Below are 25,882 nucleotides of genomic sequence, written 5' to 3'. Positions count from 1 at the left end.
AGACAACTGATCGATAAAACTGAACATCTAGTTTTAAAAATTTTCAAAAAACGTAGGTACCTATAAACTCCTATACCCCTTACCAAAACACTACCACATACGAATTTTATAATTCTTTTGTTGCAAATATTTAATAAGCAATTTGTAAGCAACTTGAAGTGTTATGGTTGTTTGAAAAAAATATGCTTTTAAAATAAACGGTTCGCGTTATTTGTGAATATTTGAATGTTATTTGTTAGGTATTTAACCAATTACCGATTCTACGACCCAATACTATATAAATATTATTGCGATACAGAACCAAGATAGGTATCTTTTATCTATTCTATGTGTTCTAGAACACCAATCTCTGAATTATTCTAACATTAGGTGAAAATTCGCACTACCAGTACAATAAGGCCACATTTCAAAAACAGCAATTGTTCAGGAAATCAAATTCAATGTTCATAGTTAAATGATAATTATTCTGTTGGCACATATTAATTATTCAGTACTGTATTTGATAGAAAATATTGTTGTGATAAAGAAAGTAGGATTCATATTTTAACAAATAATAAATTTCAGTCTAGTTATTTAATTTTAAAAACCAAAAGTAAACATTTTTGTCATTATGGCCTTATTGCACTACATTTTTTTTCAGTTGATATAATATCTTTGGCCATAAATACCATTAATAATAGTTTTTAACTTCATAATAATAATATTATAACCATCTGACAGTTAAAACAATCAATGTATTTTTTTTTAATATCATGTTTTTACTTTTTTGGAGCATTATAACTACTTTACTATACAAAAGGTGAAAAAAAAATCAAATACCATATTCTTTATTTATATTCTATTAGTATTAGTAAAAAATATATTGCATCACAAGTTAAAACTTCTCATGATTCTCTTTTTAGTTTGAATAATAATATCATAATAATCAACAAGAAAATCTTAAATTATCAAACTTAATTAGGTACAGTTTACTTTCACTTTTTAGCTTATAATAAAGCATAATGTAGTAATAAAATAATAAAATAATAATAATAATATTATAATAATTAACAAGAAAAACTTAAAATTAAATTAATAAAATCAAAAAAAATGATATTTAGTATCACAAGTTAAGACTTCTCTTTAGTCTCTTAGTGGTTAAAAATAAAAATGAATACCCAATTTTATTCATCATCCGAATCTGCTGTTAGGTTTGTACTTAGGTTCCTATAAAACTCTTGGTAAATGTTTGGAATGACATTTGCTTCACAAAGGCTTAATAAATCTTTTTTTTTTTGCATTGTCACCCCAGGTGGTTTTGAATATGCCAAGTTTAAGGATAGATTTTCTATTGGATTTACTGTTGGCCTTCGTCCTCTTAATTTTTGTTTTCTAACATCAATAACTTTAAAAGTATTTTCAGACAGTTCTTCTTTATAAAATATTTTAAATGGTGACTCTTTTCGGACTTCTATAATTTTGATTTTTCCCCACAATACCTTTTTGTTATCTGTATTAACATTAAAATTACTGCCAATTTGTCCACTTAATTTTTTAAAATCTATCATATCATCTGTTGTCATTTGATTTACAAAATATGCTTCTGACTTTCTAGCCATACTGATAACTGGAATCCACTGATCAGGGACATAAATTGGTCCACTTTTAAGAACCTTCTTTTTTTGTTTTTCAATGCATGCATGCATTGCATCGCCTTCATTCTGTGAGTGGCCACAGACTAAAAATGTATGGGTAATTGAAGGAATTTCTAACTTTATGGTAGCAAGCATGTATAGAACATACAATATATTTGTTCTTATTTTGGCCGGTACAGTTATCCGAGTAGAATATAATTGGTAGATTAGTAATGGAGTTTAAATTATTTAAATATTTCCATAGACATGATGCAATTTCATTGGCACCCCTCTTGGCTTTATCCTCACTCCACACATAACAAAATCCATGTCTTGATGAAGTTTCGTACACAGTAAAATTATATACTCCTAACTTTCGTTTGTAGTAAAACATATTTACTTCCCCACAGGGCGTTTGCAAAACTGCTTGAAGATCATAACAACATACAAGTACCATACCTTCTCTTCCTTTTGCAACATCCTTTGCTTTTTCCTCACGGCTTTGAATCTTTGCTTCCACATGAGCATCATATTTTACACGTTCTACATTTTTTTCTTCTTCACTGATATTTTTCCATGACTCACATATAGTGCACTGATCTTTCTTAGGTACAAAAAAACTTATATTTCGTTTATTATTAAATAAATCATAATAGACATGTTTATAAACATATTCTTTTTCATTTTGTTCTTGGTGTATCTCATAAAGTCTATACATAATACATATAGACCAAGATAGGTATCTTTTATCTATTCTATGTGTTCTAGAACACTAATCCCTGGATTATTCTAACATTAGGTGAAATATTGTTATTACAATAAGTTTCCAATTGGTATTTTTTGTATATGGTTCGTACTTATTGCTCCATAATACTAATGATAACATTGAGTATACTATAATTATAATGGTATAAATATATTTTTTTCAATCCATATTATTTATCTTTTTTACTTATTGTTCTATATTGTAATTGATTCTAGAATATATTGTTAAGAATAAAAAATATGTTTTTTAATTTGTACACCTATCAACGATGAATAAGTAATAATATAATACTATGTTGATTATGAAATGATGAATAAATGTTTTAGTACCAATCTTCATAATATAATAAGTTGTATGCTATTATGTGTTGCCCAGTAAATTGAATCATCAAAATATATATAGTCTATTCAAAATGAGATGATGACTCGGCGGCCAAGTTGTGCGCATGGGCGTGGCTTTTGTTCCTTTGTAACGCTTGAGGCGCTGCCGCGGGCGGGAGCTTTAGTTAGTCTAGTATCGACTGCCGATGTGTGTGGATAATTTAAAATGCATTGCGTGTACATTATATTACTTAACGCAGAACGCATGACGCACACACGCACATCCACGTCTCGCGTGACACATCCTTGTTGCTTCGGTCACGTGATCATGCTTGTGGAGGGAGTATGACCGGCGGCTGACCAAAACTGGTCGCCGCCAAGTCATCATCTCATTTTGAATAGACTATAGTATTTTATGAATTGTTCAATATTATCATGTATTATTTCACATTAAACTACAATTGTTAAAAATAGTAATAGTAGGTACCTATTTTACATTGGTTATTACCTATACAGGGTGATTTTATGTTCACCTTATTTTTATGCTTAAATTATTTATATATTCAAGTTCTTATTTTTAGTATTTAAATACACTTTAAAACCGTATTTTTAATACAAGAGATTTATTGTATCACTTAAATATGATATTGTTGCAATACAAACTTCTGTTTTTCAAATGAAATTTGACAGAATAGTTTTTGAATTAGGTAAATAACTTTGTGAACTAAGGATAATATGTCTATGGCAAAATTAAGTTATTGGGTAAGTAGATATGGGGGCTAAATGATTTGAAAATGTTAGTTATTAGATACTATTGATCTATCAATATAAATAATTCATAAAAACGATACAAGTATAAGAAAAACTTAATCTAATATAACATGTAATTTATATTTTTGTAACACCATTAAGGATTATTATTGTTAATATAAATATTTAAAAAACTCAGAAAATACTCATAAGATTTTTGATTTAGATACGTATATCAACATTTTCAAGAAAATCATCCATTAAATAATTTTCAGTAAAAAGAGGAGGGGGGTATTATTTGAAAAATAGAAGTTTGTGTCATAACACAAATTTGAAAATGTGGTCTTTAGGTATACTTAAAATTCTAAAAATCAAATTTTAATAAATGGACTATTAAAAAAAATGGGAGTTAAGATTTTTAAAAATTTGTTTATTATTAATTAAAAAATTGAACATTCAATAAGGTTGGAATTTTAATCATGAAACAGCTTATATTCATTAGATAACTACCTAAAGATTATAAATATTTTACATTCAATGTAAAAAATTGGTGAATTTATTAATAGGTACCAGTAAGCGGCAATGAACTTAGTAAAATACATTAATCGATTAATGTTTCGTTTTGTAAGTCACTTAACGTTTATTCTACATCTACAATCTACATAATAATATAGTAATGATACTCTTATATTAAAAAATTATACTGAATAATCTCCATATATAAAACATGAATCCGAGGGCGCCCCCTAAGGCGACTTTTTGTACCGCTATAGTGGTATTTTTTTTTACGTAATTTATTTTTGTGTTCTCGGTGACAGTAATGAACGCTGTCCGCTATTTGACGCAGTCGGATTGCATACATGGCGACGTGATCCGGCCGTCGCATTTTGTCCGCTATCCGACGAAGTCGGATATCCTACCCTTATTACTACGGCGAACGTCATTCGACGTGACTGACCTGCTACTCTCAAAAAAAGACTGCGGCTATATGATTTGCATGGACGCCCGAAATGTTTTACATATTTTTTTCACGTAATTTATTACTTAATTTGCGGTTTTTGCAGCAGTAATGAACGTTGCATACCTGTTGCCAAGACATATATTATGTCCAACGTCGAGGTAGGTGACTGACCTGCTAGACCCCAAATAAATCGAGGTGGCTAAATGATTAGTTGGACCGTCCGAAATATTTGAATTTTATTACTTGATTTGGCGTTTTTGACGGCAGTAAAAAACTTACAGCTATCCAGTTAACTAATCCACCATCCTTATCATAAATCCAAAATCCTTATCACTAATCCACTTTATTTATCACTAATCGACCATCCTTATCAGAAATCCACCATTCTTATCACTTATCCACCAATCTTATCATAAATCCAAAATCCTTATCACTATTTTTTTTCACAGATCCTTATCACCAGACCTCCGCGAGACCAATGTGGCTTCCGACATCGACAACCCTCCTCGCCAACTCCGGGGGGTTTGGGGGTCTCCACCGGCGACGCTCGGAGAGCTAGTTATTAAGGTAAAGTTTCCTAGGCGCGACAGGTCGCAGCGACAAGTCGTCGCGACAGGTAGACGCGACTTATTTTGTATAGAGTGGTTTCCAAGACGCGACATGTCGCCACTCGCAGCGTCACAACTGTATTTTGATCAGCGTTTTTGAACCTGAGTACCTGACTAGAGTTATACTCTGTCCCACGAGAGAATGTGCCGGTTCTGCGCATCCCCCTGCGTCACCCTGCTGTCGAAACTGGTTCCCCTGTGACAGGTATGAAGCGTGGGGGGACTAGTTTTGGTCGGTGCGTGGCATGATCTCTCGTGGGATAGAGTATAGTTGATGTTTAAACCTGTCCAAGTGCGCACGTCTTTTTCATCAAAAGGTTAATTAAATTAATTTTAACAATGGATAGTTATATTTTAAATAATAATAACATTCTTCTAACACTTATGTTAGAAGAAGAAGAAGAAGAAGACACAATTATAGTGGCTAATTCATTGCCGAAAAACAGAAAGCCGATAGATGAAATGTTTAAACTTCGGGATAGTGAAGGTTATTATGAAGTATTAATAAATAGACATTTAAAAAACAACGATATAAAATTTCGTGAATTTTTTCGTATAAATTATCAACGATTCAATTTTTTACTATCTTTGATCGAAAATCAGTTAATTTTAGAACCTACCAATCGTGTATAAAAACCAATAACACCAGCGGAAAAATTGGCAGTTACTTTAAGGTAATTTATTTATTTAAATCCATAGGATAAATGTAATTAATATATTAATTGATATTTTTTTTCGTCAGATATCTTGCCACTGGTGAATCAGTGACGTGGCGTGGGTTGTGAGTGAGTGTAAGCAGTGATACATATTAATTACCCCCCCCCCCCCCACACACACACACACACAAACACTGATACATACGAGTTAATTTAGTTATACATTTTATAATTTTATTTAAAATAAAAACACATCATAAATAATAAAAACATTTTATTTATAAATTAAATCGATTCTTCTTGTTTTTTTAGTGAAATCATCAATTACATTATTATAAAATGAATTTTGGTTTTGAATTGTGGTCAACAATCGCTTCTCAATTGTCAAAAGAGACGGATCTGAAAGTCTATTTTGGGACTGGGAGTTTCTGAGATGTGTCTTTATTCTTTTTAAGCAGGAAAATGAGCGTTCAGCTCCTGCACTTGTTGCTGGAATGGTTACAATCAATGATGCTAATTGTGTAAGCTGTGGTAGGCTATCTGATAAACCAGTAGATTTGAGATACATCCAAAGTTCATGAATATTTACTTTATGAAATTCAGTTGATGAGTATATAATAGAAAGTTAACTTCGTAGAATTGCAAAATCAAAATATTCACCATATTTATCTTTCAACGAGTCCATTGCATTTGTAGGAAATTTGTTGATATACTGTTCAAATTTAGAAAAATCTAATAAAGAAAAAAAAGTCAGTTCAGATATCTCTGTAAATCTTTCATTAGTTTTTGAAATTAATACGTCGATGATTTCAAAATAGAGCCTTCGGTAATTTGTTTTTCTATCTACAGATACATCAGTCACTCTTTGCCTTTTCGATCTTAACGGTAAATCTGTATAATACTGTTCAGATTTCAACCAAACGCGATCAAAATGATTTTTCATATTTTTTAAATGGTTTAAAAAATCAAATATTTTTTTATTACAATAAGTCACATCAAATATTTTTGTTTGTATTATATTAAAAAGTATTGTTGCTTGAGGTAAAATATTTCCAAATATTATAAGGAAAAAATTGAAGTCAAAATCTTGAATCGTTTGACAAAATCCTTTAGCGCACAATAATGTTTCACTATCCCATTTTTCACCATTTTCTACGATTGAGTTCATGAGATTTAAAACTTCTTCTCTGTACTCAGTCATCATTTCAATAAGTCTACTATTATAATTCCATCGTGTTGAAGCCACAGACGGAAATCTTTTTTTGACTTCTTGATCAAGTGCATGAATTCTTTTTGTTGATTTTGAAAAAAATGATGAAAGGCCAGAGAGCGTGGTGAAAAATATTTTACATTCCTTTATATAATCAACTGATTGTTTTAATATTAAATTTAGTTTATGAGCATAACAATGTACAAATATCGCGTTTTTACATTTTGAGCGAACTAATGTCTGTAAACCGTTATGTTGTCCTGACATGACAGCAGCCCCGTCATAAGTCTGTGCAACTAATTTATCTATGCATTTATATTCATTTAATAAACGAAAAACATGCTCAGCTAAACACTTAGCAGAGCGATCATGACTGACATCTACAAATCCCAAAAATCTTTCTTCTACCCCTTCCTTAGTCACATATCGTAAAATTGTAGATAACTGAGATTTGGACATAATATCTGTTGTTTCATCCATAATTATAGAAACAAAATTTGTATGTTCAATTTCGTTTTGTATAGTTTTTAATAAAACATTAGAAATCGATTGAATGAGATTATTTTGTATGTCCCCAGAGAGTCCAGAAAAAACCGTAGATGTCGATAGATGTCCACTTAATTTTGGATCGAGTGTACCCATTAAGAGTATTAACTCAACATAATTTCCCCTGTTGATAGATGTAACTTGTTCGTCATGTCCGCGAAATGAGAGCTCTTGTTTTGCCAAAAAACACGTTGCATCAATTAATCGACTTAAGACGTACCTATTATTTTTAACAGACTCATTATGTTTTTCGATACTTTGTTTATATGCATCACTGAGACATGTTTCTATTCTAATATTACCAAATTTCTTTAAAGTAATTAATGATTCAATATGAGAACGATTTATTTCATGACGATGTTTTAGATTATGATAGTTGTTTAAATCACTGCAGCCATACTTAGACCAAGTATTTAATTCATGCGAAAATAAAATACACGGCCAGCAATATAATTTTTGAGTTTTTTGACAACGAGACAACCATTTGTTAGTATTATAATAAGAAGGATTAAAGTAACGAAAATTGTTTTTACATTTTGATTTTAAATCCTGAATTGTTGGTGTAGGTCTCCCGTTATTTATAATATTTTGCTTTTCAATAAAAGTATTTGATCCAAACGATTTTAATAGTAGTTTTTCAATAATACAATTACATTCGCTATTACCTGAAGAGCTTGCCGAAGAGTCCATTTTCATAAAACGTAGTTACATATACAATTATACACATCGTATTCGAATATAGCAGTATAGCGAAATAAACGGTGTCGCGTCGCACGGTCGCGTATGCATTATGAAAAGTGCTTACGAACTATGTAATAATACGTGCCCCCTCCAATGACACTTTGTCTATGTCTCTTTAATAGGCCCGCGTAAGCAGTTTCAATCCGCATTACACGGCGACGGCATATAGCATAAACTATAAATAAAGTAATACGAAAATAAATCGCTAATAATTATTATGGACATCGATAATGTATATGATGGTGGGAGTGGTAGCGCGGTGGCCCGTACCACTACTTGTGTAAGCAACCATCAAACATGTTACGCGCATCGTAAATATAACTGATAACTTTTATTAAATTAATTATAAAATTATTTAACTTGATTTTATTTAAAAAACTTGTATTCTTTTTTTCAAGTGTAAGCAGTGCTTACATGTATGCTACGCCCCTGGGGTGAATCCATTAGATCGTTGTCGTTCTCATTTCACATAAGTCATTGTTACTTAAGCAGTATCATAAAAAACACACTGGCTGCGTTAAAAATTAAATTGATGCCAATTATTATACCTGATATAAAAAATATTGATTTTAAACAAAAAGCGGCCGAGTTTTCTTACAAATGGAATTTCCCAAACTGCATTTTGGCCATTGACGGAAAACACATTCGTATCCGAAGCCCAAGTAACACTGGATCACTTTTCCACAATTATAAAGAATATTTTTCCCTAGTACTTTTGGCAATGGTGGATGCCAACTATAAATTCGTAGCAGTTGACATTGGTTCATTTGGCAAAGAGGGCTATAGCGGTATTTTTTTAAAATCGAATAAGGGAAAACAAATTTTAGACGGCACCTTCGGATTCCCAGAGCAATGTAATCTCCCTGGTTCTGATAAGGTGGCTCCTCATGTAATCGTAGGTGACGAAGCTTTCCGTTTACATAAGCACATCATGAAACTATATACACGAAAATCAGCTAGAGAAAATCCTGCTGAATCTGTTTTCAATTATAGATTAAGTCGCGCACGAAGAGTGACCGAAAATGCTTTTGGGTTACTGAGCCAAATTCTTAGGATTTTTTATCAGCCTATAAATTTAGAAGTCACCAAGATTGACGACCTTGTATGGGTAGTTTGCTGCTTACATAATATGCTACGTGAAGGATACATGGAAAAAAATAAACGTCCATTTTTTGATCATAATACGGAACAACCTCCACCCGTTGACAATATGATATCACTAACTCGAAGAGGAAGGTTCTCAAACATCGAAGGTTTTGAGGTCAGAGAAGTGTTTAAAACATTTTTCAATAATGAAGGTGCTCTTCCCTGGCAACCAAGTTCATAAAAATATATTTATATTATTTCTTGATTAAATTAAACTAAATAAATACCTACTGTAATTAATTTAATGTATTCATCCATATTATTCAATTAAGTATACTTCTTTTATAACATAATGTTAAGCTTTTAAGTTTATAACTATTAGTATCAATAGTTAATTTTTATAATTTATATTTTCTAATGTATAATTTTTTGAAAATAAATAATCAGTATGCAAATTAAATTATGTTATTAAATTAAAAATGTGTTAATATTTTATTATTCAGATTGAGTGATTGATTATATATAGTTATAAGTTATAAGTGATAAGCTGTTATATCAATAAAAAATTAAAAAGAAATGTAATGTTCATTAAACATAAATAACACCAACAAGTACCTAGGTATAACTTTTATGCCGTCGAATCATCATAATTAAACGTACTAAATTGTGAACATGAAGATTCCGTGAATGAAGTTGATGTAGTTGTTTCTTGAAATGATGCTGGGGACTGATACTCTTGTGGAACATGAACATGTGGGAGTTGACCAATAGATTGAAATGAATGGATAGGTTGTTCGGGTGCTGAGTACTTTTCTTCCAATTCTGCCATCAACGCAAATATTCTAACTTTAGCTTCACGTTTTCCTTGACTTGGAAATTTTTTAGCTGTCAAAGGTAAAGATTTAAAAAACAGATCCATATCATTTAATTGGTTATTTTGCTTCATTAAAATTTGTTCATTTTTGTCCTGTTTTTTTTTGATCAACAAATTACGTTTATTCGATCTTTTTATGAACAAATCAACCATTTTGTTTTTTGTGGGACCACGCTCTTTTGAAAATGTTTGTTTGGGTGCATTATCATCTGTTTCATAACATTCCTCATTTTTATCTTCCACAAGATGAGTAGTATCAAGGTCTTGATTAGAAGTATCATGGTCAGATGGTCTTGACTAGAAGTGTCAAGTTCTTGAGTAAAACTGCCAAGTTCTTGAGTTTGAGTAACGTTGGATGTTGAACTGTAAATTTAAATATTTCATAGGTAGTTAAAATATTATGTTATTTAATATTTAATCGTTTTAATTCAATATAGGTAGATGTACGTTAGGGTGGCACTCATTTGTATGTGATTTTTTTTTTTTTTTTTTTAATCATGTCTCATGGTTTAATATTGTTCCATTTGGTGTAAAAATGCTTTGTTGAAAGTTTGGTGCAAATCAAATAATATTTGATGGTCGCTCAAGGCAATCACATCTTTAAGGCTATTACATCTCTAATTGTACTATAAAAATTAATAATAGATAGGTAAGGTATGTACTAAGTAGTTATGTAATGCAGTCATTATTTATATAGATAACAATATTGTATTAATGTAATCTAAGTTTCTAGTCAGTTTATCTTTTGATACTGGTACGACGGTACTATTTTAGTGTTTAGTGTTGTTTATTACATTTATGTGTACGGACGTATAGAGAAGATTATTTTATATATTTTTAAATCTGCTTATTGTTGTAATATTTTCATTATGACTCGAGTAAGTATTTTATACACCAATATTTAATTAAAGAATAATGTAATAAATTATCATATTGATTTATACCTAGTCTTCATTGCAAAATCGAGATATTTGGTTAGTTGGATCAACATCGGAAACTATATTTGGGAACAAACTGCCATCAAATCGTCAAACATTATGTAAGTTTTTTAATTTACATTTGGATAATAATTATTCTATTCAACAAAGTTCTACTTTAACTGCACGTGAAGTCATTACATTTTGGGTCAGGGCTAATATACCAACTAAACAAGAATACCACGTATCTAAAAAACTTAAAGATTTACACACAAAATGGATAAACTTAAAAAAAAATTCATTAAGACGGTCAGATAGCCAAATAATAAAAGAAAATGAATTTATAAATACACTTGATGATCTATTTGATATAGCACATAACAATGCATTAAATTTAATTAATATCGAAGAAGATAAGTTGTTTTTATTAGCTCAGAGAGAAAAAGGACGTCAAGGATATATGGCAAAAAGAGATATAAATTTTGATAAAATTGAAGAAAAACGTATACAAAAAAATTAAATATTGGATAATAGAAAACGTAAGGAAAGTCAAAGAAAAATTGAATCATCATATCAAGTACAATTAATAAGCGATTCTTCTTGTGACGAGCAAAGTGACTTGGATGATATTGAATTTGAAGTATATAAGTCCACTGAACATTCAAAATGTCCAAAGAAAAGAGTAAAAAATGTAGTTAACAGTACTCTAACATCAGTGTTGGACAGAGCTAATATAAGTAACAGAAATGCGACATTTGTATTAGCAGCTGTGGCTCAATCAGTTGGGCAAGATTTAACTAGCATTGCTTTAAATAGAGAATCAATACGAAGAGCTTGTCGTCAACAAAGAGAAAAAATTGCGGCGGATATAAAATCTGCCTTTGATCCATCTGACTCGCTAGTAATTCACTTTGATGGAAAAATCCTACCAACATTGACAAAAACAGAACACGTAGATCGCCAAGCCGTTTTAGTTTCCGGAAATGGTAATTTGAAACTTTTAGGTGTTCCACAATTGTTAAAAGGTACTGGAAAAATGATAGCTGAGGCAATTTATGATTTTTTGACAATCGAGTTTCAGATGATATTAAATTAAAAATGGTAAAGTCTCTAGACAAAATTGGGACTAATGTTCTTGAACACAGAATAAAAATACCAGAACATAATATTTCAAATTGTGAATTAAATGATTTTGTTACAAATAATACACATAAGCTTTTTACGGCTCTAAACATTAAAACTGACTTTTTAACGACACACCCAAGTACTTGGAAAAATAGTACGGAATTTCTGGATGGATATAAAAAAGTAAAAGCTCTCAAAGTGGTTAATGATGCAGCTGAAAGAGGTATAGCATTGATGACATCATTTAATGGAACTCGTACAAATCAAGAAGAACAACAGCAATACATTCTGCAAGTAATCGAAAAACACAGAAAAGATTTTCCTGATTCCAAAAAGACAACTTTGTTACAAATGTAATTGATTGTAAACCTTATGATATTTATACACCTTATCAACACAATAGTTATGTAATGTAATAACCCAATTTGTATTTACTTTTTATTGTTCCTAATATAATTAAAACTACATTGATAATTAAATTTAACATTACAAAAATAAAATTATCATAGGTATATTATTATTTTGTATTTGGTATTTTTAAGTGCATTGAGCGACCTCGTAAAATTTTTTAAAATTTTTTTAACTATCACAATATCACTTTTATTATAAATAGATCAAATTAAAAACATACCTTATCTCCAACCACCACTACGGACGCAAGCAGCGCAACCGGGTCCACTCTCCCACCGAGCCATAATCAGTATGGTTTCACGTTCTGAATTATAGTAATAATAGTGTAATAGTAAAGATCATAATGATATTTATTTTTATGAAATTGATTATCTATTTTTTTCGCGATAATCGAGCTTCAAGAGTCCAAAAATACTCGGAATTTCATATAACTACAAAGTTAATAATTTCACTAAAATAAAATAAAAATATCACTACAGAACAACACAACCGCAGACCACCAATTGGAAACCGCTGATCTAGCATATGGTATAAATAGCAAAAATCACTCATATTAACCCTGCAATTTTGCCAATTATTTTCAGAATTGTTGTGAACACCGCATGTAGACGTTAATAAGTTTTCTAGCGTTGTGTGAAAATAATTATGTACTACTTCTAAGACTGTAAAAAAAAATTATACTTATATTAAATATATGTATATATTTACTTGAATCAGAGTCCATAGTATTTGAACGGAAATAACGTGTCATAGAAATAAAAATATAAGATATAAACACTTTGATAGTTTGAATACTACTGAATCGGTAAAAACACAAGATTTTTATAAGAAAAAAGGAATTGATTTTTATTTTTATTTATTTTTTTTATCTATTATTATAATCAACGCCAGACGGCTTTTACAAAATAACAGACAGGAAGTACATAGATAACAGTATAAAAACATATACAATATATATAAGATGCATAACTTATACTAACTTAATAATAGAGAGAAGAAAAAGAATTAGTAAGTATTTAAAACAAAAAAACAATGTGGTGTAAGTTAAGTAAAAAAAAATGTGAGCCTTCGTACTACATATGGCTAAATAGTCTATATGATTATTTGCATTATGCATCATTCTTGTAAGTGGGGCATTCCTGGAGAAGTTTGATTTATTGGTGGGTATATAAAAATTACATGGAAGCCTAGTGTTACTAAGAATACGAAAGCTAAGTTCTCCAAGTAGTCTTGGGGCATCAACTTGTCCTTCTATCAGACGCTGAATAAAAGTGATATCAAAATTATCACGTCTTACAGAAAGGGGAACTAGTCTCAGAGCTTGACTTAATGGCCCATAATCATGTGGTGGATGAGGAATGTTGAGGCAATAACCGGCGAAACGCATAAAACTGTTTTGTACACGATAAATCCGACAAATGTCAACTGTGGTATATGGTGACCAAACAATAGACCCATATTCAATGACCGACCGGACTAAAGCATTATAGAGAGCTAGAAGGCAATTGGCAGAACTAAAATTGGTTGAGTGACGCCTTATGAATCCCAAAGCACGAAAGGCTTTGCTGGTCATATAATCAATATGAGGGCTAAAAGTAAGAGAAGGTACAAATAAAATGCCTAAATCATGGACCTGGCTAACACGTTGAATAGATATACCATCAAGTCTATAGTCAAAAGATATCACTGCATTAGTGCGATAGAAAGTCATAACTTTGCATTTAGAGATGTTAAGAGATACATTAAACGTACTACACCAATTGGTGAATTTATCAAAGGTGTTTTGGAGAGTGAGGCAATCATTGTTTGAGGTAATCGTGTGAAAAATTTTAGAATCATCAGCAAAAAGTAAGAAACGACAAGGGGAAACAACTGAGCACATAGTATTAATGAAAATATTAAATAATAAGGGACCTAAATGGCTACCTTGTGAAACACCGGACGATGCGTGGAAGAAATCAGATGACTTCCCGAAGAGGTTGACAAATTGTCGACGGTCACTAAGGTAAGAACTAAACCATGGTAAAAGTGGCTCACCAACACCAAGTCTGTCGAGGATATAAAGAAGTGCATTGTGGTCTAAAGAGTCGAACGCTTTAGAAAAGTCCGTGTATATCACATCAACTTGATTTCCCAATTCAAACGCCGCGTGAAGGTAAGAAGCAAAAACTACATGACCAGTCGCAGTCGAGCGACCAGGAAAGAACCCATGTTGGTCAATTGATAAGGTGGTTAAGAAAGAACGTTCGATTCGTTTCAGTGCTATAGACTCAAACAGTTTACCTAGGATAGGAAGGCCGGAGATGGGTCTATAGTTGGCGACATCAGCCGGATTTCCAGATTTGAAAATTGGTGTAACACGACTTATTTTCCACACAGAAGGGAAAACACCTTCTGTAAGTGATTTATTAAAAATTAAAGTGACCGGTATACTGAGAGAGGCACGGCAGTGATACAATAGGTTAGCAGAAATGCCATCCGGGCCCGAATTGTGAACATTTGAAAGAGAGTTAAGCGCTATATTAACTTCATCAATCGATATAGATAATTTAGAAGGAAGGTGTGAAAATTGGTTGTTTGTAAACTCATCTGATAAATTATTGCAGGTAAATCGCGAGTCACCATAAACAGATGAGAAATGAGAAGCAAACAAAGAAGCAACTTGGTCACTGGAGGCCTTAGACTCCCCAAGATGAACATCATCTGGTATTGTAGAGACACCACGTTTACTACGAACAAATTTCCAAAATGATTTGAATGCTGAATGGTTATGATATGAACAATAAAATATTTTTTCTTCTTAGGTATTTTACTGTTTCTGCCAAGTCTGGGGAAAATGCGCAGTGATAGGAAAAAATGGTTTTTTTGCGATCATGCCTGTTTATTTAGTCATGATAAAATCAGTCGCTCTACATCATTCCAAGTGTCTACATCGTTCCGAGTGTCTACTCCGCCCGTGTGCTCGTCTCGTATTCAACGTTTAAATCATAATTATTTTTCAGTGTTTAAAATTAAAATGGCTGGTTCAATCGGAAATATAGCTGATATTTACAAGAAAACTTTTAAATATACTCCACCGTCACCACCACACAACCTCATCGATTGCAGTAATTTAACTATCGACTTCACAGCTCGTAAATTTTTAAACATTGGGATAGATCCTACCGATGAATTCAAAACCGTGATTCATATTATTACATCTTCGCTGTATGTAAATATTCCTGTCGATTTTCTATTTTCTATTTTAAGTATATTCAGACTTATGGGGAACATTCTATCATTCATACTCGATCGTCCAGAAAAATACAAACGAAATTTATTTTTGGATAACGACGTAATTTCATTGTCTAGTATGACATATCAATCGGAGAACTCACTTGTTTTAGAATCAAAAATTCAAGACGGATGTCGTGTTCTGTTAAATCGCACGGATCTTTTGACCTTACAAGATTTAGAATACACCATTTTTGAGATTATCAATAGAAAATCTATTATAATTAAACCGATTGTAATACAGCAAATTGATCTAATCGCTTCATTCTTAAAATCAAACGTAGCGTTTGAAAATTCTAAGACCGATATGAGAACTCATGTGAGGAACATCGATAATAATTATCTTTCAATACACGTTATTGGTGATAACGACTACATTTTCACAAATCAACTAAAATTATATGCAACTGATTATATCATTCAGAAATATGAGGTACTAGTAATTTTCCTTTTAGCTTATATTATGTTATGTTAATAAAATATTTTTTATTCACAGGGATACAATGACGAGTGTTCAATAGCTTTTTCTCTACAATCGTACTTCAGTTCATATCCGCAGGTAATAATCATTTTTAAATCTGACATAACATATTTTAATTTAAAAAAAAAATTACAGGGAAATCCAGCACAAGAGAACCATCTCGAAAACATTCAGGAAGGACGTTCGGAAAACGATGGTCCATTTGGACCACAATATAATTAATTTTTCTGTATTATTATTTTTCTTATTGTGTAAAATAAAACCAAGCGTGATATTTAAAAACAAGTATTTTTATTTATTAATAATAATAAGGTTACAATATATATATATATATATTTAGCATAAGGTTACAATATTTTACATAAGAGGAAAAAAAAAATTATATACATTTTTACAATTTTCTAACTTCGCCACTAAACGGGCTATAATTTATAATCTGGTCATGTAATATTAAGCAATACGCTGTAGTTTTTTCCGGAATAACTGTATCAGTTTCAAATTCAATACGTAGGTCTACGGTTGACGACTTCACATTGTCGTTTTGACACGATAAATCAACAACGATGATTGGTGAATAGTTTTGAAAAATATGTTTTGACAATAAAGGTTCACTATACTCTTTCTCATAATATGATTTTTGAAAGTCTGCATAGGCCTTATACAGTATACTAGTTGTATTATTTTTAAAATCAGCACGAAAGTCTTCATATGGATACACTTCAGAATTTAAGTGAACCTTAAGATTTTTTAGTTGACAGTGATCAAAGCGTCCAGCGTCTATTTCAATATTTTTTTTTCGATCTGTTTGTAATCCGAATAACACAAACCTCGGTTTTTCTAACAAGTTGCTGGACTTTACCGTCCACGAATGTGAGGTATTTCTAGGAAGAAAAGGTTATTCGCAGAGATCCCAGGTTCTGAACGCACATGATAGTGTGTTACATGAATCTACCACTTTTATCAACCTTAATTTTTCTTTATCACTAACTCTGATAATAGGCATTTTCCACACCACCCTAGTAAGTTCAATTGTAATTTTTCTATTTTTTGAAACTGCTTCGGTTGCGCCCGCGCCAACAACGTGTATCGCATCCAGGTCGGTAGATGTGCGATTTAAAATCAGCTATTGATTACAATTAAGTTTTTTTTTTTATAGTCTTCACAAAATCCGAATAAATGTTTTAGAGGGATACACCCGGTAAATACATTGTTGCTCATAAAGTTTTTATTATCTTCACCATCCATCGCCGAGTCCCAAGCAGCGTTCTCCAACGTATTCAAATCGTTTGGAGTATACGAACAATATGCTTTCAAGCAAGATGCAACTCCAGGTGTTTTTAATTTTTGAATTTCTATTCCGTTTATTTCATAGCGCATTTCGAGTAAAAATGCTAATCCATTATTTGAATAACGTACATCTCCTACTGCATCGGCCGGTTTATTTACTCTCCCCTCAATATAAATATAGCTTTCACATGGTAGAGTGTATACATCCATATTTACAACACTTATCCTAATTTCATCGTTATTTGATAAAGACATGTTTGAGTATGGAGTGAACGAATGATAATGCTTTTGTGTTATTTTACACTCATCGACATAGTCGACCCCAACGTCTAAATACGAGTCGTCCATAATTATTTTTTATACTTGCAACGAACGTAGAAAATATAAATTATTTTTCGTGAGCTTGATCTCGCCCTTTTTCGGTCTAGATGTTGACTTCTTCACGACAGTCGGTATTGTACATCTTTTTATATTAAACTTTAATGCCATTTCCACACGTTATTTGTAATCGAATCGTAATTGGTTCACCGCGCAGATTTATTAGACAATCGTTCTGATCTTTTAACACGATGTATACTCTAGATATTGAAGTCGTATTAAACTAGATGTCTAGGTACTTCGATGATTTTATAACCTGGTGGGACAGTTGGATAGAGTTCATGTATGATCTGGCTCGGTGCTCCATCACAGAATGAACCAGTAATCAAGTTGCACTCTACTTTTATACTATTGATTTTCATTATCTTAACTGTACTTTCAGATTCATGATTAATACCAGAAGTGTATAAATAATTTCTAAAACCCAATAACTTCGCTATACTATTCTCAACTGATAAGTCTACGTCATGACTACACGAGACTATACACTTTAATGTGGTATTGTTTGCTTTTAATTCAAACCAGTCGATATATTCGGGCATATTTTTTTTTATAACAGTCTCTAAATTTTCAAACTCATACGAGCCTGTGGGTATAATAACTTTGTCTCTTTGTCCAATCATATTACGGAAACCGATAGTATTGCAACCGGGTTCAATGTTCGGTATCGAATTATTTGTCTGTAGACTCAAAAGACATATTTGTGCTGTGCTTTCTATTTCTAGCGGTGGAAAAATGTCGAAAGACAATTCACTCGGTTCCCGTTTAACGTTATCGTATACATGATAAAAATTTTAAATACAAGTGTCCACAGTTTGTAGTATTATATTTCTGCTCTCTGCTGTAATTGAAATTTATGTCACATCCGTGAAAATATCGTTGTACTTCTAATGGAGGTGGTAAATTTCCAAAACTGTCATAATATTCAACTTCATTTCTGATTTTTCTATACGCTACCCAGTGAGTACCTGTACTGTTTTCCGTATCCAAGTTAACAATCGCTGATTCTACTCGTTTACGACGTACGGGTAACCTATCTCGAGTAAACACACCGATGAAATGAGGTATTTTATTCAAAAACATTGGATCAACCAAAGTATAAATTATTGAGTGATATTTTATCAGGAATTAATGGAATTTTTTGTATCACAAACATTTCAGCCAATAATCGAACCTCTGAACAAATTACAGACTTCCAAAGTCGATAATGATATGGTTTCCAACGCATCCGACAACCGGTTTACAAATTTTCGTAAATTAGAAGACCAAGAAAAAGATAAAGTATATGGCCCAAAAAAAAATTCTCAAGGCATTATCAAATTAGGTATAGAAGTAATACAATTTAAAAACGGTGCAATAATTGTGAGAGAAAACTCTTATCCACTGACACAGTGGCTTGGCGAGTTATTGTGTTCCAGATATCCAATGCAATACACCGCTAATGACTTAAATACGTATAAAGAAATACTGATTCATACTTCAGCACATTTAACACAGGACGGAACAAAAATTAGGAAGGGTGATACAGAGTATGAGCAAATTATTAGCAAGCTATTCACCTCGGGTTCGGGTGTGAAATTACAAGCGCATAATTTAGTATATTGGAATGATCCAAACGAGTTGGTTGATAGGTTACGACTTCTTTTAGCCTCACAAGCTGCCGGTAATACAGGGCTTTCCAACGAAATACTTTCAATTTACGAAGAATTGTATGAAACGGGTTTAATAAAACGAATTCCAAATGTCTAAACGCGATATAGCAAACGAACTACACAAACCAGCAAGAAAAAATTACACAAGGCGAAGAGTTAATGTGTATGGTAAAAACGATCTATGGCAGGCAGACTTGGTGGAAATGATACCTTATTCTAAAAATAATAAAGGCTAAAAATATTTTCTAACTATCATAGATTGTTACACGAAATACTCTTTCGCTATACCTTTAAAGTCGAAAACGGCTAAAGAAGTTTCAAATGCAATGTCAAAAATACTACTCAAGCGCTCGCCAAAATTATTACAGGTCGATAACGGTAAAGAATTTTACAATGCGACATTCGATGCGTTGATGAAGAAACACAATATACATAAATATTCTACGTATAGTACAACGAAGGCCTGTATCGTTGAACGCCTTAACAGATCAATTAAAGAAAAAATTTATAGGGAGTTCACTGCACGAGGAACACATGAATGGGTTTCTATTTTACAATCTCTGATTAATGAATATAATAATTCAAAACACAGAACAATATCTACGACACCCAGGCAGGCTGATAACAATCCTTCTTCGGTAAAATTAAAGCAACGTCCGATTCTTAATGGAAAAATTAAATTTAACATTGGTGATAACGTCCGTATCAGTATATATAAAGGGGTATTTACAAAAGGTTATATGCCGAGCTGGTCCACAGAAATATTTAAAATACCCAAAATAAACAAGACATCCCCCACTACTTATCAATTACAAGATTATACAGGAAACCCGGTTTTAGGTTGTTTCTACTCTGAAGAAATTCAAAAGACCAATCTCCCAAACGATTATTTAGTCGAGAAAATTATCCGTAGGAAGGGAAAACAGATGTTCGTAAAATGGCTAGGGTTTGATAATACGCACAATAGTTGGATAAATACGAGTGACATTAGAAAATAGCATCAGTCGAGCTCTAGGTATGAACGTGTTCGGATGTTCACAGGCTGGTGAAACAAGAAAATTTGTAACAAATCTCGAACAAACCATCAAATCATATTGTATAAGACTAGATAAATTTGGAAATTTACTCGAGGAAAATCATAAGTCTATTCAAACACAAGAAGAACAAGTTGAAACACTTCAATTAACGTGTGATGATATACAAGAGCCCCTTATAAAAATCAAAGCATTGTTACAAAATATCAAAGAAAATACAGACAAGTTGAAACAAATTCCTGAAGTACTGTCGTCCAAATAATAATTATGTCTACTGCCATCATTGATTTCCATTGCATTCTCGGGAGGGATAATAAATACATGATAAAAGAAATGTCTATAGTAGATGTAGAAACATGGGCCACCCAACGTTGGATTTTTAAAAATTCAAAATCAATACAGGATAACAAGAGTAGGAAAACTAACAAGTGGTTGGAGCGTAATTATCACAAACTATCTTTGGAATATGGGGATGTTGAGTATGAAGAACTAGGTAGAGTACTGAATTCGCTAAAGTTCAGTTTCATATACGTTAAAGGCGATCAGAAAAAACAACTTCTTTTAGAGTATATTCCTCACATTGGGATCATCAATATTGACGACATGGGGTGCCCTCCACTAGACCAAATATGTGATGAAGAAACTTTACCATGCTGTATTTTTCATATGGATTTCAATCCTAAACAATGTTCATTTTATAAAGTATTTAGCCTAAGAAAATGGTTTGTAAATAATTTGTAAAAATAAATATCATATTTATTTATTTTTTTATATCAATGAGTTATTTCTTTATACTATCCTATCCTATCCTAACTAGAATCAATTCAATAATAATAATAATAAATATAATATCCACATAATATCTACAGAGATATTTTACAAAATAAAAAAAAGAATAGTATTTCCAGTGATATTTTACAATATAAAAACAATTCATTTATTATGAATAAAAAAAAAACTATCTGTCTAGCTCGGCTTCCGGAAGTTGTATTAATTCGGCTTCTGCTTGCTCTAGTGTTCTGGTCTCCCTATACTATTCAGAAATATTTAAAGTACAATAAATTAAAATCTACAATTATTTCTAACTCACTCTATAGAGTAGTGACCGTGAGCCAAGGTATGTATTTGATCCTCAAGTATAACCCTCTTGTCATCGAAACTATTATAAGTTAATTTGGTTGATTTAATGGTCTGCAATCGATGTTTGAACGACCGGATAGAGACATTCTCCGTAATCACATCCAAAGTTGTATCACCAAACAGACAGCGATAATGATCGTTGAAATTCATATGGTTTCTGACTACATGCCCGCGGATTCCTTTCGCCCTGATCTTCTCCTTGCCATTGATCTTATATGAATAAGACTTTGCTCTGAGCCCACAAAAATGCGTCATAACCTCTGAATTTGTTTCATCGGAAAACAAACCAGGGATTTTCTGTCGCTCAGCAATGTAACATGGATGATCTTGTGGTAAGTCTGATGTATCCATTCGATCGAGTAAATTGGAATTATTCTCCAGTTCTTTGTAAAAATCATCGGTTTGAATATAGTATACCAGTGAATCTAAAATTACAATATAAATTAATATATGAAAATTAGTATAGTTTGAAAACATTTACCTGTATCAGTATACATGAGCTCAATTTTATCCCTATAATGAGCCTGCATAACGTTATAATGATAATCATACATGACGGTCTTAGAAATTTCCAACACTGCAAAACCTGGTGAAAATTAAAAAAATATTAAAATATGTTTGATAATAGTAAATTAGTTATATATATATGTATATATATGAATATTTACCTATATATATTGGCTTGTTAAACATGATAATTTTGTTTTCTAATGAGACAGCGTTGAGGGTTTCGTCATACGTAGTACAGTGTTTGAATGTAGTAAGATTTATAAGTTTTTTCAAACGTTTTTCACTACAAACAAGCTCCATTTTAAAACGTTTCCTTAGAGATTCCATGGTTTTCCCAAAAACGGCGTTGTTTAAGAGTTTGAAGAAATCCTTTTCAAAGTCGTTCCTCGCTTTTTTCCGCATCTCAGTGTTTAATTCTATGTATTTTTTAAGCCAGTCCGACTGATTAAACTGCACAACTCTGTGAACCTACAATAAAACAAAATATGCAATAAATAAAATAAATAAAATAAATATGCTACTTTTTCCACAACAAGTCCGTTGGCTATAGCCTGTTGCAGGTTCCGATAGTGAATCACATAGTTTTTCCTTGATTCTAAAGTCGCCGTAAGTTTTTTAACTTTTGAACCAGGTTGAATACTATTTTTCGGTAGGAATGGCAGATCATTATGCTTGTCGTGAAGTTCTTTTGGATATGATATATCGACATCATACATCCGCCCGATTGGTGATCTATCGTTTAAATCATTTAACCCCTATAGTTTCGGCTCAACCCACTTAAATCCTCCGTATGGCATGAATTGTGACATTGCGTAACAGTACAAGTTGTTACCTGCAATTTAAGTAATATAATAAATTAAATATAACATTATACTCACAATCCTGATAAACAAGCCATGATTTTGGTTGTGTTGGATCATAATCTGGAGTCTTTTCATTATTCGCCTTTGCATATCTCATGCTCGCCTGGGTCAAGCCGCCACGAATTCCTATAATAAAAACAGATATTTTATCACATTATTTTTTTTTTTTTAATAAATAACCTGACCTCACCTTTCTCGAAAATTAACAAAATATCATAATCTGAAATCAGTTCAAGTTGTTGACCCGTGTATTTCAGCATACAGTCAAAACTAAATCCCGGTGCTGTGTAGTAAAATGATGGGTCCAGATGGTAAGTTCTTATACAGAGGTCTCGGAAATTTTCAAACACATCAGTCAGTAGCAGCACGTCGATTTTTAAATAAAGATCAGAGTATTCCCCGAGTGTTTGACAACTGAAATGATTCCAAACTGTATTTGCATGCTCAGAATCCTCATGTTTTATATGTGATTCGTCCAATGTACTGTAAAAATATTTTTTCACCGGTAAACTGGTTTCTTCAAGCTTATCCCAATCATCTGTGTAGTCATACGGGTATACCCCCTTACGAGTAACTATAGTCGGGGACACGAAAAATGATCGCTGCCCGTCACGCGCCAAGCGGCTGTTTTTCTAAAGTGGTTATCAAATTACCAAACTAAAAGCCCGCTTTTTTTTGAAATATATTCATACATTTATCAGAATTTAATAACATGGTTATTTTGTTATAGTTAATTTTTTAATAAGATATGAACAAATAAATAATGTACATAATGTAAAAAAGTACAATATTTTTAACAGTTAATAATAAATAAAATATAAGTATAACATAATAATTGGATGCGCCGGGTAGGGAACAATGATTAGCCCGTGGCCCGATCGCCGTGTACGTCGCGCGCAATACTCACACACCGACCGACCTTTGTTTTTGTGTGTATATGTGTTATAGCTCAGCTAGAATTGGTTGGGTTCGCCACGCAAATACTAGTGAGCTATGTGGTGTGGTGATGTGTAAGTGTGTGTATATGTGAGAGTGTACTATAAGCTTAAAACTATTGGACGGAAGGTAACTATGAAATGGTAACACGGTTGCTGGTAAAATTTTGTTGTTGTATTGTACACAAATAATAATGAATTAAGGATACAAGAATATAACAAAAATCACAGCAGCATGAAGGTATAAAAATATAAGTGATAATATTATAGCCCTTCTGGCCCAACAAAATATAATAATAGTATGCGCCAGCTATTTGAGCTATGGCTAGTATATAGATAATAAATAATATTACTCACAATTTAGGCGGAGCACGGCTGGCCAGCTGCTCCTATCCTATAAAAATGATACAGAGAATATCGAAAATACAAAATAATACACAGTAGTGCTTAGCACATACTAAAAACAATATAATTTTAAATAATATAAAAATGCGCACTTGCGCTCACAGATAATAATAAAATGCAGCGATTTGCGCTCTTATAACAGAATAATATTCAACTTTGAAAAATAATATAAAGGTCCGCTACGATTTGCACACACGGTCACAATTAACAATAATAATAAGATATGCTTAGGTATAACAAACGCACCTTCGTGGCGATTAGCGCCCACAGAAAAAACAAAAATGTATGGCTATTTGAGCCATAAAAAGTATAAATTAATAATTACTGACGATTCGCGCCCGTGAGCATTATAATATAATGTAACTTATTTAACTTGCGGCGATTCGCGCACGTACAAGTAACATAGGCACATAGCTAGTCGCGTTGACCATTTGTAACGAACTGGTGGGATAGGCGGCCGTGGTAATTGCTCTCGTTCCAGCTAGACGGCGGCGGCTGGTATCGAGTCGCGCACAATCTACATATTATATAATTCACAATACACAGCTGACACAATTAAACCGAAATAAAACAATACAAATATAAGCATGGAGATGTGTTGTGTGTGTGTGTGTGTGTGTGTGTTTTTTAAGAGTTAAATATTAAGTCCTATATTTCATTTATTATTTGGTATTTTCAAGTCGGATCAACACAGATATGTTTTATATGCTTATCTACACTACATATTAAAAGTTTACCCCCCCGATTCATATTTTTCATTTAAGGATAACTCCGGGAATATTCATGTTAGATTGTTTATTTTTACGTCAAACATTTGTAATTTTAATTCTTTATAAGTCCCCCTCATAGTAACATAGTGTAAAATCGTTTTCAAAAATGTTTGGATTTTAATTATTATTGCATTCAGATTTTCTTAAAAATTATTTTAAGAAATATTGCATTCAGATTTTGTTAAAAATATTTTAATTATTATTACGTTTCAATTTGTGAAAAAATATTTTAATTATTAATGACATAAGTTTTGAGAAAAATATTTTGGGGGGATTTTGCAAAAAAATATTTCAATTATTAATGACATATGTTTTGTGAAAAATATTTCAATTATTATTGCAATTAGATTTGTGAAAAAATATTTTGGGGGGATTTTTGCAAAAAATATTTTAATTATTATTGCATTTCAATTTTCTGAACTTTTTGTATATTGGGTGTTTTTCTGAACTTTTATTGTTTTGTAAGGCACTGCGCTAGGAATGGTACACTTATACTACTGCTATATCACAAAATCATCAAGCACCAAAATTACTCCACGCAGATAAAGGTTTAGAATTTGAAAATAAACA

The 25,882-nt window shown here is 31.9% G+C and overlaps 1 protein-coding gene and 1 pseudogene across 1 annotated transcript; one reads left to right on the top strand and one right to left on the bottom strand.

Moving 5' to 3' along the window:
- The first annotated feature begins 5,480 nt into the window (after positions 1–5,480).
- On the top strand, positions 5,481–9,498 carry LOC132953244 (uncharacterized; annotated as a pseudogene).
- Positions 9,499–21,775: 12,277 nt separating this feature from the next.
- LOC132953179 (uncharacterized) lies at positions 21,776–22,641 on the bottom strand. The gene is made up of 3 exons (XM_061025708.1): positions 22,498–22,641; positions 22,311–22,415; positions 21,776–22,254 (listed from the first exon to the last, which is right to left on the bottom strand). The coding sequence occupies exons 1-3, from the start codon at positions 22,637–22,639 to the stop codon at positions 21,776–21,778; spliced, it is 726 nt and encodes a 241-aa protein (XP_060881691.1). The 5' UTR covers positions 22,640–22,641.
- Between the last annotated feature and the right edge of the window lie 3,241 nt (positions 22,642–25,882).

Source organism: Metopolophium dirhodum, unplaced genomic scaffold (assembly GCF_019925205.1).
Source record: "Metopolophium dirhodum isolate CAU unplaced genomic scaffold, ASM1992520v1 scaffold1, whole genome shotgun sequence".
Classification (NCBI taxonomy): Eukaryota; Metazoa; Arthropoda; class Insecta; order Hemiptera; family Aphididae; genus Metopolophium; species Metopolophium dirhodum.
Note: the sequence above shows the minus strand (reverse complement) of the source record. Positions and strands in the feature narration are given on the sequence as shown.

What these genes read in the sequence shown, in the direction of transcription:
- LOC132953179 (XM_061025708.1), bottom strand. Translation starts at nt 22,639, where the DNA reads ATGGAGCTTGTTTGTAGTGAAAAACGTTTGAAAAAACTTATAAATCTT. An exon ending in TAACAAGCCAATATATATAG is followed by an intron (nt 22,416 to 22,497) that starts GTAAATATTCAT and finishes AATTTTCACCAG; the next exon opens with GTTTTGCAGTGTTGGAAATT. An exon ending in GCTCATGTATACTGATACAG is followed by an intron (nt 22,255 to 22,310) that starts GTAAATGTTTTC and finishes TTGTAATTTTAG; the next exon opens with ATTCACTGGTATACTATATT.